Raw genomic sequence first — 16566 nt, 5'->3', positions numbered from 1 at the left:
TTGGCAGTTTGTCTTCGAAGTAAAATGCCCATGTCCGTTTTGTTGCTGCAATGCTTTATACTGATCGTAATTCAAGAGTTTCTATTTTGAAACGTGGAACTTCGGTCATAAGATTGTGTCGATTGCGTAATAAACCTCTGAAAAAGATGACATGCTATGTATGAAAAAATGACACCAGTTCAGTAAAACATTAAAACTTACATCAAAGCCACACATGTGAACAGGAATAAAGCAAATACCGTTTTTTATGAAATACATTGACTATAAAAATCTCTGTATGTAAACCAGGTAGGATGAACGCAAAGTTTTCTAACTTCACTCTGCACCGTAGACACTGCATACAATGTCCATTACGCAAACAATAAAAAAGTGACAGTATATTGTAGAAGTCTTTGAGGGGGACTCACTAATGACAAGGAATAATTCTGAAGTAGCTCCAGAACATTACCACAGGGACAGAAGAACATTCCAAACAGGCAGATTGAGAACAAGCCCTGCACTAGTAGAGAATAACCCGATGAGGTTCGTTCTCCCAACAACTTCAGAGGAACAGACTCTTGTTCAACATTGAGCAACGAGTAAATACTGAGTTGTTGAGTCTTTAGCGCAGATCTGAGTAACCCGAGTAACAAAGCCATCATTCAGCTTTCAGCAGGTTCGTACCGTCACAACACAGAAAAGGTGACTCATCAGATGCAACTGCTGCTGTCTGAAATCACATGGCTTGTGAAATACTGGTCACCCACTCACTGTCTGTGTGGAGGAGGATGAATATGCAGCCTCAGTGGTCCAGAGTTTCAACAGACTGGATTATTGGCCAGGACTAACATTGAGCTGTCCTCGCACATGCCTGAGTGACTCAGTACCTCCTGACTAGTGACAGGGTGTGTGTGTGTGTGTGTGTGAATGTGTGTGCGTGTGTGTGTGTGTGTGTGTTGTATACTGTGGCTATGTGTGAAAAATAGTTTTTTGCCAAGTGTGTAAGCTGAACCTGACCTCTGCTGAGTCCTATGGAAACATCTGGATTTGGGAAGAGGAGAGTTTGCAGGGGTCAAGGTCTGTTCAACAGCTGTCGCGTTTCCAGATAGAGACATCCAAAGACACAGAGGATTCTGAACATGAACATGAGGGGGCGTCATGAACATGAGGGGCGTCATGTATAAAATATATTTTTTTTAAATAGTTTTACACAAGTCAATATCTCAGGGAATGAAATCCATGTCCAGTGCTTCAGTTCAGCTCAGAGCAAATGATTGTCATAAAAGTAACCAGAGTTCACATCACCTTGCAGGCCTGCCATTAATATTTGAATTTTTATAAACATAGCCACAATCATTTTCAACCTCCGGTGTTTTGGCTGGTGTGCAGACAGACGACAGCTTTGTGTTAAAACAATAGAAGGGGGCGTCTTTTTGAAGGGCAGGTTATTTGGGAACCAGTCAGACAATATAATACAATCCAGGTTAGGGTAACAGGCTATGACTTTCAGTTATATTTTTTCACACATCCTGTTGGGCTGCTACTAGAACTACTAGAAGGGCAGGGAGGTCCCAGAACATACTGCCAAACATAATATCACTTATTGCAATTATTAAAAATAAAATTACTTTGGACTAAAGTTGTCCTGGCTCATTTGGAACACAGAAGTCAGTCGCTGGCAATCCTCTACAGCAGGCATGACACACAAGTCAGAAAACACAATGTACAAAGTGCAAGTTGTCATGGGTATTGTCCAAGTCCCGGCAAGAATGTAGGACCCTATGATCACCTGATCTGACACGGAATTTTTTGTTCTAGATTTTGGTTTTAGATTTGAATTCCTCTCAGTTTGGAGATTCCTTAGGTAACGGATTGCATTGTATTTTAGCCCCCACCAAAGATGAAAAAACACAAATGAGCCCTCAGAGATAACCACAAGATGTTCTTAGTGCAAACCGAATCATGTTTTCTCTCCATTTAATCCTTCCTGAAAAAACAACAACACAAGAATACCATACTTGTGTATTTTTCCACAAATTTCAAGACATTTCATACCGCAAAACAAATTCCAGCTGCACACATACTGGAGCAGAGCTGTAAACAGCCACAAGCACAATACCATTTTGACGATGAGATGCAGACAGAGAACGTGCTGGGCCATCTCTTGTCTGAGAGTTTCTACTGAAATAGCGGAGAGGCACATAGTGGATGAGCGCATACCGTGATGTTCCACCGCTGCTGGCTGCCTCGTCATGTTGTGAACAGAGGTGTGACGGACAGGGGAAGTGTCTGTTTCCTATTGTTCGCTCATACATGCCCCCACTTTTCCCTTTCTGGGGCCACACTGTTACACCCTGGGTTAATGGGAAGTTCACAAACAACCGCTGATGCTGGAGTCTGAGCGAAGGGGGACGCAGCTGCCCAGTCATCACCAACACCGAGGAGCAAATGGTGATGCACCAACTTAACACTGGGTAGGACCTGACTATCAGCTGCAACATCTAATAAGGCCTAATTAATATCTGAGGCCAGCAGAATCTCCGGCAATGAGCGAGCTGTCAAGTTGTAAGCATGGAGCTCCAGCTATTTTAAAAAGGAATCCAGAGATCCCATGTTCATAGTGAGAAGCCCCTTTGGAGACCCTGACTATCGGGTTTACAATGTGGTTTCCTCATAATCCTACATTTTATTTGTGGTTAAGAATAACTGTTGTTTGCTACTTGAATGGTTTTGCTTGCATCAATTCCAACTTTTTCCTTGCATGAGATACTTTTTCTTGTTTCTCTTTAAAGATTTGTGCCAATTAACCAATAGAGTACAATGTCAAATGTAAATGATCTGTACTTATGAGGCCCTTTTCTAGTCTTATCAACAATAAAAGCACTTTGCGGTACAATTTGTATTCATGCACACATTCATAAGTTGTCGGAACAGGAAATTTGGGGTTCAGTATCTAGCCCAGGGACACTTTAGCCGGGGATTGAACTTTACACCTTCTGATTAATGGTCGAGCCGCTCTACCTCCTGAGCCACAGCTTCAGCAACTCAGAGCCAGAACAAATGCAAACTGAAATCTAGTCTCCACATGGTCCTCATGGTCCACATTATAAAAATAGCAAAAATCATTTATTTTTTACTTTAAATAAAATGCAGTTTAAGATATGCTCAGACAGGATCTTCCAGCCCTAAAGAGAAGTCAAACTAAATCTCAGTCTTAGTCTAAGTTATTATTTTACTATTCATATTTTTAATCCTTTAAACCCAAGATTAGATTGTGGCATAATCACTATATTTAGCATGTGAGTGTTACCGTGCATGTAATAAAAACACAGAGCTGACATTTGTACATGAATGGAAGGTGGAGAGTATCAGTGTTGTAGAAAAACACAGACCCATAATGATGGTACATGTTATACATTATCACCATCTACCAATGTACTGATAGATGTGATGACTGATACAGTGATAAGGCCTAAGGCTGATTTTAAGGTAAGTTATAAAGAGAATCTTCAATGTGATGGTTCATTTATGGACATTTATCCTTGATGCACATCACAGGCACTAATCTCAGAAAATAGCTTTGATGATGTACGTGTATCACATATTTACATCCTGATTGGGTTGATTCATAATGAAGAGAAGAAGGTGCAATATTTAATGAGAAACAAATTTTCTGGTTATAACGGTTTGTTATTTAGCAGAAAAATCAATATTATCTTTGGTTGGAGAGCTGTATCTTATTTATCTTAAGATTTTTTTGGGGGGGTTTTCAAGTTTGTCATGAGAAAGTTTGTAAATAGAATGTGCAGCTTCAGCTCAAAATCTTAATATTGGTGTCAGAATTCCTCCAGGGTACAAAAACAAAGGCATGGACACAAATAGTCTCCCACACATATCGTAGACCAACTAACTACGTCTCATCACCCCTGTTATTGTGATGCCTGACCTGTTGCCCAAGAGTTCTGAAACTGGACTGAGAGTTCCCAAACCTCTGGGATAAGTTTAGTCTTCATGTGAGAAACACAGCTGAGGAGAAATTCTCACATGTGCGCTTGGCTGCTATCTATAGAGAGCAGAATGTGTTAAGATGAGGCTCAACTGAGCCGGAGTGAACAGGGGAGGAGAGATAGAACCAAGCAGTCCTTGGAGGGAGACGGAGGGAGACAGGGAGAGGGATAGAGAGCGACGGGGGCTGCGGACCGTATCTTTATTTGGGAGACATTGTTTTGGTTTGGGCAGATGTGGGAGCCTGAAGCGAAGCCACATTCCCAGATGGAGAGACACTTCAGACACTCAGGCAGGGAGGAGGAGGAGGAGGAGGAGGAGGAGGAGGAGGGATGCACATGCGTGTTTAAGCATGTACTCAGTCACACATGCACGTATGCTCACACAAACTGTCATTATTGTCTGCTAAATGCCTGAGCACTGGCTGCATGCGTGTTTGTGTGTGCATGTGCAGGCTGGAGTGGTCCACACAGCCAACAATGCCTGTTTTGTTACATCCTGCCCCCCCCCCCCCTCCAGTTTATGTGAATTTCTCAAGTCTTGTTTCTCCTCTAATCTCCCACTTCAGCCATACACATGGCGTGACTGAGACACGACCACTGTGACACACACTGTGCACCGCATATGACGGAGCGCACTCTCCAGTGTGCAGATCTTATCTTCACAGGCCTGCTTATATTCCCAGGATCAGATATGGCAGCATGTCAATCCACTGTTCAGCTTTCCACTCAAGCACTAAACTCACTAAGTTTTCCACAGCATCTAATACCTCGCTGTGAGCAGTTCACAGCCTTTGCAGGTCAAAGCAATAAAGACTGACGGCTTCTCTCAGCCAGTAAAGTTTTGCAACAATTTTGCAACAACAGAAGTCGTAGTTGTATCCTACGTTAGTCGCTTCAGGGTTGAGCTCACCGCACACGGTCCTTCCCCAAAAACATTTCAGCCAAGTTTAAACAGATGCAGCTTGATTCTTGAATGTGCATGCCAGTGGTTAAGACTGTGTATATACGTTGTTGTGAAATATCAACTGGTAGACGTCTGTGGTTAGGATTGATCTGGGTTTTCACCACCTGATCTACATTTCCCCTTCGAACATCCCATGTGGCACCCATTCTACTCCAGGAATCAAGCCTGTTGTCAGTTACGAGTCACATGCTTTAATCTATATCATATTTGGCTTTTGGTTCGTTGCAGATTAATAGATAAAATACTCAGACATGAGCAAAAACAGCTTTTGCAGATGCTCCATCAACATGTGAACTCCTGGACCAGTTACAGCTGAGTGTGATGCAGCTGAAATGAGAGTCAGCAGCTTCAAGTGTGAGGCCACATTGGTCCACCAGATAATGCCGGGTTGTTCCCTAGGATCAGGAAGTTTTCCGCCTCCCCAAGTCAAGGACTTTACTCATTTGAAAAATAATAACAATCATTATGCTTTGGTCAGTGTATGACCACTGAGAAGAGTAAAAGTCCTTTTTAATTCATTGTGAAACTGAAGCAGCTCAGAGGACGTCAACTGAGTATGTGGTCCTTCAATGTGGCCCAGGACAGATTTGCATTCACACAGCTCCAAATGTGGTCTGAGGGATTGGATCTCAAAATGCACTTAGGACGCATTTGAGTGTGTTGACACCCGTACTTAGTGCTGTCCACTGATGATGGGATCGCTCAGGAGAGATGTTAATACCAGGTCTGAACGGGGTCTAACAACTCTGCTTATTGGGGGCAGCAATGTAGGTGATGTTCTGAAACCAACAACCAAATGTACTGTATTGGGGAGGTAAGAAAGTAAGCGGGGCTAGAACTTTTCAAGCTCTCGAGCTACTTCTGTCATGTGTATGCAAATGCATGTGTGCAGCAATGTCGCAATTTCTATGATTCTTGCCATCATAGATTGCAGCACCCACTTTTCATTCTAACCTGTGCTTCAGAACATGTAGCCCTTTTTGCTGGGGATTTGGTCGAACAACACTTTGCAGAAACTGGTCTGTTCCTGACATCGCCCCGCCTAAAACACCTCCAAGTCTCAGGCCTAGTACTGCGCCAGGAAATTGTGGATAGTCAACTTTCAGGTTTGGAGTAAGTAGCTGCCCAAAGTGATAGACATAACAACAACATCTCAGCATCTTGTTCACAAATGAGGGTAAGAAACAATGCAAAACAACCCATGGTCATCTGGCAAAAGGGTTAAACCAGGCTCACCTTTTACTCCAGTGATATGTCATCCAGCATGACACTTGGCAGCGTACATTCAAAAAAACTTTGTAACATGAATGCCATTTTTCTACGGTTTACCTCAGGATAGTCCAAAAACATAATAGCTGCCATTCTGGTAACTTTTCAGAGTTAGGAAATCTTGTCTGTGAGCATTAGAAATCATGGTGGATGGTTTTACTCTGTGATAAACCATTAACCCACACCTTAAATTATACTTCCTGGATCATAGTTCACTGTAAAATGATACCACTGTTCTGTGTTATTTAAATGAGTCAGTCTAAGTTTAGTATCTAAATCAGGGAGAATCCCAGATGACTGTTCGTGTAGGTTTTTTCACACCGCTCCAACTGGTTGGAGATCCTGGGATAGACCCAGAACACTCTGGAGGGAATATATGACCCATCTGGCCTGGGAATGCGTGAGGATCCCCCAGGAGAAGCTGGAGGATGTGGTTAGGGAGGAGGGTGTCTAGGCCACTTTTTGCTTATCCTGCTACCACCATGAAGCTGGAGAAAAGTGGATGGATTGATGGACAACTTTTCTCAAAATAAAGCATTGAGCAAGAAATGTGTTCAAAGCATTCAAAATGTATTAATTAAAATTCAAATGTTTAGCTTATTGCCTGAATTAACATCTGAAGTAAGAACTCTGTCCACAGTAATATAGCAATTATTGAACCTGCTATAATTTTAACCAAATCACCAGCAACAAAGGGCAGTGACGATGGAATCATTCGCTCAACTTCCCATGCTATGTCAAAGTCATGTCATAGTATGCACCTTGACACCTTGGATGACGCATATGGGGATGCGTGCCCATCCATCCATTCATCCAATCTGTAGTTGTGCTTATCCTGTGAGGGTCAAGGGGGGCTAGAGCCAATCCCAGCTGACATTGAGCAAAAGGCACGGTACACCCTGGACAGATCGCCAGTGTATCACAGGGCCAACATACAGAGACAAAGAACCACTCACATTCACACCTACAACTTGATCTCCAGTTGACCAGAGCTGCATGTCTCTGGACTGTGGGAGGAACCAGGTGTACCCAAAGAAAAACCCACACAGACACAAGGAGAACATGAATTTCCAAACTGAAAGGCCCCAGCCGAACTAGGATTTGAACCAACAACCTTCTTTCTGTGATGCACTAGAGCTAACCACATGATTACTGGACATGCCCTTAAAACCAACATTAAAGATGAGAGACACATACTGGATTTACTACTACACCACCCACTGTGGGCGTTCCACTTGGGCGTTCTCCCAAACTAGCAGGCATGATAATTAGCTCATATAGAATTTAATTTACAGAGTGCTGTTACTCAAAGACATCAGCTAAGTCCAGCCCGGCAGAGTTAATACAAGTGTGTGGACTGGGTTTATTTATTGTTTTGGTAACTTCATTAGATTTACACACTGATTGGTCAGTTTTTGATTTCCCCACTGATTCCTACACAACACTACAGAGTAATTTACAAGATTCTGGCCAAATTCCATATGCAAGTCAGAGGAAAACTAGGAAAACGAGGCCCAAGTTGAAAATAACTGTAATTACTCGAATTCAAATGACCTTGTTTTTCAGGCTATAACTCAAAATAGCCACAGTGGCGGCGACTATAAGACAAAAGAGATTGGGTCTTAAAATAGTGACCTCGGCCAACTAAACCTAAATTTGGATACAAATTTCCGTTATTGTATTATTCATACTCAGTTCAATGCTCATTAAACTGACCTGCTGCCACAGCAGACCTGTATTTTTCAAGCATTTCTGTTTCCCATTAAAAAAAAAGGTTCTCCAACAGCCCTCCGTGACAGCTTTAATGTGTGAATAGCTCAAATCTATTCTTCAGTGTCAAAACAAACAGAAGATTGTGGTTAACAAGGTGTTTTCAGAGAAGCCACAGTGGGCTCTTCACTTCCTCCGCGGATATTTCACAGTTCCATTCTGAATTCGTTCCACGACAAGAAATGAGTGTATTTTGGAACGACGTCATCAGAGGAGGGGTGGTGTTGGTTTTCCAGCGTGTCGGGGAAGCACCTGGCCGTGTGCTGGAGGCTCTACAGCAGTGGTGTGACCCCCACATACCACTACAGGGATTATGCCAGGCTAAATCACCATCTAAAGACCACCCCCCACCCCCCCACCCCCAAAACACCCCATGCCACTCGCTCTCCGCTCTACAGTTTCATAATAAACACAGCTGACACTCCACCAGGAGAAGCATTAGGGAGACAAAGTGGCTCTCCATAATTTACAGCTCTTTGCAAATTGCTTACAGTAGTTCCCCTGGCACACTGTAATTCACACGGAGGAGAAACAATACATGGTGCTGTAATAATAATAATAATAATGTGAGACCGATATTAACATTTGGGAAAATCAACATTACCTCATCTCTACAGTGACTGGCCTCTTCAAGTGGAAGAAAAAAGTCACAACTGACTGTGCAGTACATGGCAACCTGCACTGATATAATCCATTTGGAGGAATAAGGGGGGGGCATGTCCCTCTAGATGCCCCCTGACAGGTCCAGCTGCAGGGCCTACATGTTAACTGCCCGTGTGGATATTTCAACACATGTATGTTACTAACATATGTAGGATTGGTCGATATGATCTCAAATTTAGACCATGGTGTTGACTAAATTAGATCACTGTATTAAAAACAGAATTCCACCTCTTTTTCACTCTATTGGAAACAATGATTTTCAAAAAAAAAAAGACGTGTTGGCGTGGCCTACATGTGTCATGATGTATAGGCTGATTCATACATGTACCATGATTCATTCTCGAATAAGTAGTAATAGCCATGCTGTGAGTGTTGTTCTGAGCTGTAAGTGTATTGCCGAGCAACCGCCCAAAAAAATATTGTGTTTACTGTTGTTTGCTTCACTTTAAAATAAAAGGGGCCACATCATTTACGACCTGACAACAACGATGGGAATTACGTCACGTTAGCATAATTTGGATTTATTGGACTATATAATTTCATAATTTGGACTGTGTTTCAGTTAGCTTTAGTTCTTCACTTTAGAAGTCAGCATCAAAGAATTCTGACTAATGAAGAAAATCGAAGTATCTTAACTCTGTGAAAAAACTTTTTCCACTCCAAACTTTTTAGATCCCCCACCAGCAATTATATAACAAATGAAATGCCATCTTCCAGACAAGCATTTATCTTTATCAGCAAATACAGTCTTCGTGCATCGTTTGGATTTAGTCATACAGTGCAGAATTCCCGAAAATAATTACAGCTCCAGCTACAGAGCCGCTGAAAAGTACCAACACTTCACACAAACATCAGCCTTATCACATGAATGTTATTCAATGACACAGCAAAAATGCATTCAAGATTTAGTATCAAGTTTTTATCTGTTTCTTTACAAAAATAGAAACTGTAGAACGGCAGAAAGAGTTGTTACTTGGTCCAATGACATTCCACTTATCTGAGGAATCCTTCTGAAATACCAGCTGATAAGGTGAAAAATTCCCTTTTTTTTTTACGTGGGTAAAAAACGCTGTGTTTCTGACTCACTTACAGTAAATAGATGGAACCTGGTAATAAGACATTACTCCATGGAATGATGGAGCAACAGAGCAATAGCACAGAGCCAGACTTGGTCACGAAGACTTTCCCAGCATTTAAACATCTGTCTGGAAACAGTGAGGACAGCTCCAGACACCACGGGGTGGCTGACAAATTATTTTCAAGCAGGTTGATTTAAAGACTGAATCAGCCCAATTATGATAAAAGAAACCAAACAGTTCTCATTTATTCCAGTCTGTTTTGGACAATATCTTCCATTCAGCTGCTCTGGGTGACATCATGGAGTCGTCAGGCAGAAACCCATGGTAACCAGGACGTCTCTCTTTTCTTTTGGTTTCCTCCTCATAAGTTGAACACTGAGCACTAATGAGCCAACCACTAATATCACTCTCTATCCTTTATGACTCATGGCGTTCAGGACGTGTTGCTTTACAGGAATACAATGTTCTGCTTGAGTCAATTAGATAAGCTGTCCAACTGCCGAGTCTCACTCATGGGACCTCATTCTATATCTGATATCCATTGAGCGAAAGGATCACAGTGTTCTCTCTCAAATCAGCACCTTGAACAAGACACTAAGGAGGTGACGATGTTTCTCAGGCTACCTCGTTCAGACATCAGAACAATCACTAATAACTGTCTTCTTTTTACATTATCTTCTTACTTTTTCCAACTTTTTACTCATTGTCTTGTTCACTTTCTATCCAAGATCAAGATGGCAAGATCAATACATCTATCTGTCACACCTCTCTGTCTATCTGTTAGAGACCCCTCCCATTAAAACCTTGTTAACATGTCTTTTTGACATGAGTTTTTCCATCTTAGAACTGCAGTTAACCAATAAAAGTCCCAAAGAAATAATGGACAGCTAGTTCTTCATATGACACCAACCCAAGGAACCAATCCCATCAATTTAAGAGGGTTTTCCCTGTAATTTCTCCAGAGCAAACCTCCGTTACCCTTCATTTGGCCGCAGTACTACAAGGGCTACCAGAAGACAAGCCAGGTGGAGATACTTTGCAAACAAACCTTGCTAAGTTAGCTTAGTCAGAGATGGAGATTCAAACCAGGCTTTATCTAACATTAGCAGCACATTATTAGCTGTTTGATAACGGAATCGAGCCAAAGACTCATGTTATTATCCTTTTTTTTTGTCAATGTTCTAGACAGCGACATATACAATTTGAGATGCTCCGATACCAGCATAAGAAATGCCTCCAATAATCGGTAAGTATGCAAATCTATGTCCAGATCCCATCCAACATCTGTAAAGTAGCTTAACTCAAATATAACTGCAATTGTCTTTTACCACTACAAGTTATGTAGTCACAATTATTATGGTGTATAATACAACAAAGTATAAGATGAGCACAAGTAAAGAAGAGGCGTTGGAGAAGTGACTCAGTAACATCAGCTTTACAGTAATACTACATCTTTCTAAAGTTTTCTAACATTGGCTACTGGACCATGTACTGCAGCAGTTCAAGTATCAAACTTGAAAAGGCTTCTTATGAATTCAAATGTTCGTTTTGAAGTCGGATGATTGAATTATGCCGTTATTAGAAGACAGTCAAACTTCGAAGCAGCATCAAGTGTTGCTCTGTGAGAATCAGCCGCACTGGAGGGTGAAGCACCAGGCAGCAACAGGTTCTGAATGATGCATTATGCTTGGAAGAATGGGTCTGTTTGTAGAACAAAGCCCCAGCGCTGAGGATGACAACAGAGCCAGACGAAGGCTCCATTGTCAGCTGGGGAATTTACACAAATCCTTGTCAAGGTGATTAGCACACATAGGCCGGAATTTATGATCATTAGCAAATATATGAAGTGAGGCAACGGAGTTGAGCAACATCCTGAATGAGTGGTGGGGATTTCCTTAAAAGCCCGAAAGAGTTTGGAGTAAATAACCAGAATGAGGAAATGGAGAACCGGCTTTTTGTTCCACTCTGCCATCCCAGATTAACCGCTGTAATACTGATAGTGAAACTGAAGTCAAACAGGCAAACATTTCAACCAATTAAGGTAATCCATATCAGTTCTGATGTCTGCATCTCTATCAGCATATATAATACACAAGAAGAAAATGCAGAGACAGTCATAGAAGGCAGTGTTATTTATTTATTCAGTTTTGGCATAATTTAATTTATACTAAAATCAAACCGTGACTTCCTCACACCACTTTAGATGCACATGAGGTGAAACCATACCTTACATCAGTAGAGATGCAGCGTGGAACAGGTGAAGCTGAAGGTTCAAAGCCGTGAGGAGTCATAGTCTCCCACCCACCCACCCACCTTCATTTCTACTGTCATTCTGCTCTTTTCCACTGGTTATTTTTAGGCCCAGAGAACAGGAGAGAGTGACAGGAAAAGGTGTGTCCTGAGAATCTGAACCCACAACACCACATTCAAGCATTCGATGCAAGCGGCCGACCACAGAAACTCGATGTGTGATAAAAACAGAGCCAAGATCCGATTAGCGTGCTGCTGCCGTTGCTTGTTTTGGTCTATCTTTAGGGCTTAGGCTGTTATCTATCTTTGCATCAGTGCTTATTAAAGAAAAAAAAAAGTCTGTGCACCCAGCTGAGGGATCAGAGTGAGTTCAGTGTGTGATGGAGTTCACGCAGTTGTCATGGAGATTATAGCCAAACCAACACTGGGTTTTTGAGGCCAATATAGATATTGGAGATATGGTAGTGTCAGTGCAGGTATCAAGATATTTAAGCATAGAAGTATTGTGACAACACCAGAGGCAACGCAAAGCAGCGTTGACCAATCAAATACTTGCAAAGCTCACAGCGTGACGTGAAACGCTGCATTACTACAGTTTGCCTCACAATCTTCTTGATAAGCCTTTAGATTCATAGAGACATTTGACTTCCTGGGTCATATATTAATTAGAGCCCAACAAATATGCATTTTTTAGGGTAAAAAAATTCAGAAATATCCATATATTGGTTAATATATATATATACATCTTAAAAAATGTCAATGATTCCTAAGATATAACACTTTGGGGTGCGTGGGTTTCCTCTGGGTACTCTGGCTTCCTCCCACAGTCCAAAGACATTTAGATTGGGGGTTGGGTTGATTGGAGACTCTAAATTCACAGTAAGTGTGAATGTGAGTGTGATTGGTTGATTGTCTCTGTATGTTGGCTGTCTGATTCGCTGGTGACCCCGCCTCCCCGTCAGCTGGGATTGGCTCATGCTCCCTGTGACCCTCAAAGCATTAGAGGTATAGATGATGGATGGATGGATTCCTAAGATGTCATTATCTAACCCTTACGACAAAGACATGTAATTGAAGCTTAACATTGTACAAGTTAAACAAAATCATCATTGTAAATAACTATTATTTAAACTTAAAATTTAAACCAGACCTTGAATTAAGAAAATAAACATAATTCTAAAATAAAATCTAAACATAAATGCTCTCTTTCCTGCATAGTTTTTTCTGAAAAAATATTTTTTTTCATATTGGAAGGTATCAGCAGATGTGAACGCAGACACCGACATGTTTGTGAAAGGTTGATATCGGCAGATTTTTATCATTCGCCCACAAACCAAGTCCACTGCAGAGCACTAATGTGGGCCTGTAGTAAACAGACCCACAACCCAGTGGTTTACAAGCCTAACAAATCCTCACGTTTGACACTGACAAATGATGTGGGGTTTTTTTGCTCAGGTTTAACCCTTAGGCAGAATCGGCACTCAGGTCTGCACTACACTAAATTCTCAATCCCACCCTGGTTAACCTTTCCCATTCACTTCACCGTGTGAATCACAGCACACCTCACAGATACGTGAGCTGTTGCAGACGACTACAACAAGTCTAATCAATTCGAGTGATACTTCACTGATGCCTACAGGGAGGGTCACTTCACTTCAGAGGCTTAGGCATCTCGCTCATCCACACTTCAGCGCGGTGAGTGCCTGATGAAAACGGCGCTGGGGGCCGGATCTAAATCAGCACGAGCCCAGAACCGGGGCACAAATCGCTGGTGTCACTCAGTCTAAAATCATGTTTCTGTATCTTCTCACACTCAGAGTGGAGAAGTGATAAAAATGGCAGCAGCCCTGGTGCCATCGCTGAGGAAGCTGGCACGGTGCCCTCCCATTTTTGGATACAGGCTGATTATGACTAACTGTCAGAATGCTGGGTGGTGTCCCCGACTCCACCACAAACTCCAATCTTCTCCAGTATTTCAAACCCACAGTCAAACACGCTGAACTCAAACGAAAGAATTTCTTCATGGGAGACATGTTTTCTGAGATACAGCAGGAGCCGTGTTTCTAAATCTAAATTCTCTTGAGCATAAGGGGGGGGGGGGGGGGGGGCTGCTGGGTGCTGGGTGGGGACGGGAGGAGTTGACCATGGGGAGAGAGAGAGAGAGAGAGAGAGAGAGAGAGAGAGAGAGAGAGAGAGGGAGGGAGAGAGAGAGCAGCATGCCCTGTGCATTCACACGCACTGAGAGGAGACCTGAGTATTTCAGAGGAATGTGTGTGGAATGAGGAAGTGTGCAGCTGCTCGGGCTGCTGGGAAGGTTAGAGTTAATCTGATAAGCCCAGCACGGGAAAACTATTTATTAGTGCATCACTTAGTACTGTCTTTAACTTCCGCTGTGTGTGTGTGTGTGTGTGTGTGTGTGTGTGTGTGTGTGTGTGTGTGTGTGTGTGTGTGTGTGTGTGTGTTCCCTCTTCAGTGAACGTGATCATCATCAGGCTGATGTCATTGGGATGATTTGGAACTTTTGTCCTCTATAGAAACCCACAAAGATTGATTTGATTCTACAGACTTTTAAAATTATAAAGATTGAATACATTCCTCGTACTCTTTTGTGTGTGTGTGTGTGTGTGTGTGTGTGTGTGTGTGTGTTTTCCCAGGTATCCTGCCACTTTATGGGGACTTATGGGGAAATGTAAATCAATACAATTTTAAGGTGAAGACATGTTTCAAGATTAGGTTAAAGTCAGGTTTAGGTTACAGTTAGGTTTAAGTAAGTAGTAACTATGATTAAGGTTTGTCTTCAGGAAATCAATGCAAGCCAACGTGATGTCCACTGAAGTCATGGAGACACGACTGTGTGTGTGTGTGTGTGTGTGTGTGTGTGTGTGTGTGTGTGTGTGTGTGTGTGTGTGTGTGACAGAAAAACACACAAGTGATATAAGTTGGTTTTCAAAACAGGAATTTCAACAGCCAAGTCAAAACTCCTGAAGAAAATATTGATCCAATTAAGATCCAATTAAGTTCGGTATGAAGTCGACATAATGATGTAAAGGAAATTGAGTCTTACCTCCAGCACTTGGACATAACTGGCAGGGAACCAGCCTCTGGTTCCATCCTTCTCTCCCTCCCACCATCCTCCGGGCACAGCCTGCACCACCTTGATAACGTCCCCGGCCTCGAAGCTCAGTCCCTGCTGGTGCTGCTCCCCGGTGAACGGGTACAAACTTTTACAGTACGATCCAGACATGGCCGGCGTGAAGCGAGGAGGAAACAGGACAAAACAAAAGCCACCTCTCTCTGACAGAGTGTGTGTGTGTGTGTGTGTAGCTGGTGGAGGTGCGGAGTGAAAGTTGGAGTGAAGTTGGTGAACAGGTTCTCCTCCTCTTCTCTCAGCGCTCTGCTCTGCTCCTCAGCCTCAGTGAGGACTCATCACACACACTGCAACACACACACACTGCAACACAGGGAGGAGAGGAAGCCAGAGGACGGGCCTTCAAAATAAAAGCACACAGCCTCGCAAACTCACAAACTTATTTTTCTTCTTCTCTCTCCAGCACATGTACATGTATGTATGTATGTATGTATGTATGTATGTATGTATGTATGTATGTATGTATGTATGTATGTATGTATGTATGTATGAATCGATCAATTTGATCTACTCACTACAATGCCGATGGGGGTGTGGGTGAAGTGTTTGAGCCAAATCCAAATACAATTGAAGTAACTTGTGAATTTTTCTTAAAAGAGATTTCAATCACACAGTTGTAATGTAAAGGGATTTTGGTCCATGATGCTCTGCAGCACTTTTCCTGAAGTTAAGAAGTTTAAAGTTTGTCAAAGGACTCTGCCTGATAAAACAATTTTCACAGCCCGGCAAACCCAAAATAGTGGTTTCTAACAGAATATACTGGATTTACAAAGGCAAGTATGAACAGCTATTAAATATCCATAACATAACAGAAATACTAAAAGTAAAAAGTACAAATGCCCAAAAATTCTGATAAAAAAAAACTAAATATAAATTAAAAAACAAAACCTGAAAGATAACATATACACATAATATATGGAAAGGAGCCATTTTTTTCGACCCATCACTGACTGTAGTGTAAGTTCAACCTCTGAAACAGGACTAAAGCTGCCAGTACTGAGAGTGGCAACCTGCTGGCTGACACAGCAGCTACTTGTTTCTCTCTGACCACATCTTTCACTGAGGCTTGTCTCCTGTCTCCCGGCTCAGAACATGGCCAAAGCCAAAGGATGTGTTCAACGCTCCGAGACCCCACCCCTCATGAACTTTGATGAAAGCGTGATCTGTCCAGGACAACAGAGCTGTGAGCTGTGTGAGGAGAGACTCTCCATCAGCTTTGTAATGAGAAGGACCACATGGTAGCGCTGCACTCACATTGGAGGCTTCAATGGAATGCGGTGATGTCACATGATGCCAAATTGGATTGTTGTTCCTTTGCTTTGCTTGCGCTGTGTGGATCTTTTTAAGTGGTGGCCCAGACACGAACCAATCAAATTGCTCCTAAAGAAATAGTCAAGCCAATCAAATCACGTTAATGCAAATACTGGTGAACCTGGT

The 16566-nt window shown here is 42.3% G+C and overlaps 1 protein-coding gene across 1 annotated transcript in view; it reads right to left on the bottom strand.

The window, feature by feature from the left end:
* The window catches only part of gas7b (growth arrest-specific 7b), a 58820-nt gene extending 43391 nt beyond the window's left edge, over positions 1–15429 (bottom strand). The window contains exon 1 of the mRNA XM_034570027.1: positions 15046–15429. Coding sequence (XP_034425918.1) covers positions 15046–15225 — 180 coding nt within the window. The 5' untranslated portion in view covers positions 15226–15429. The remainder of the gene's footprint in view (positions 1–15045) is intronic.
* Between the last annotated feature and the right edge of the window lie 1137 nt (positions 15430–16566).

Source organism: Hippoglossus hippoglossus, chromosome 19 (assembly GCF_009819705.1).
Source record: "Hippoglossus hippoglossus isolate fHipHip1 chromosome 19, fHipHip1.pri, whole genome shotgun sequence".
Classification (NCBI taxonomy): Eukaryota; Metazoa; Chordata; class Actinopteri; order Pleuronectiformes; family Pleuronectidae; genus Hippoglossus; species Hippoglossus hippoglossus.
This window is presented reverse-complemented; position numbering and strand designations above follow the sequence as displayed.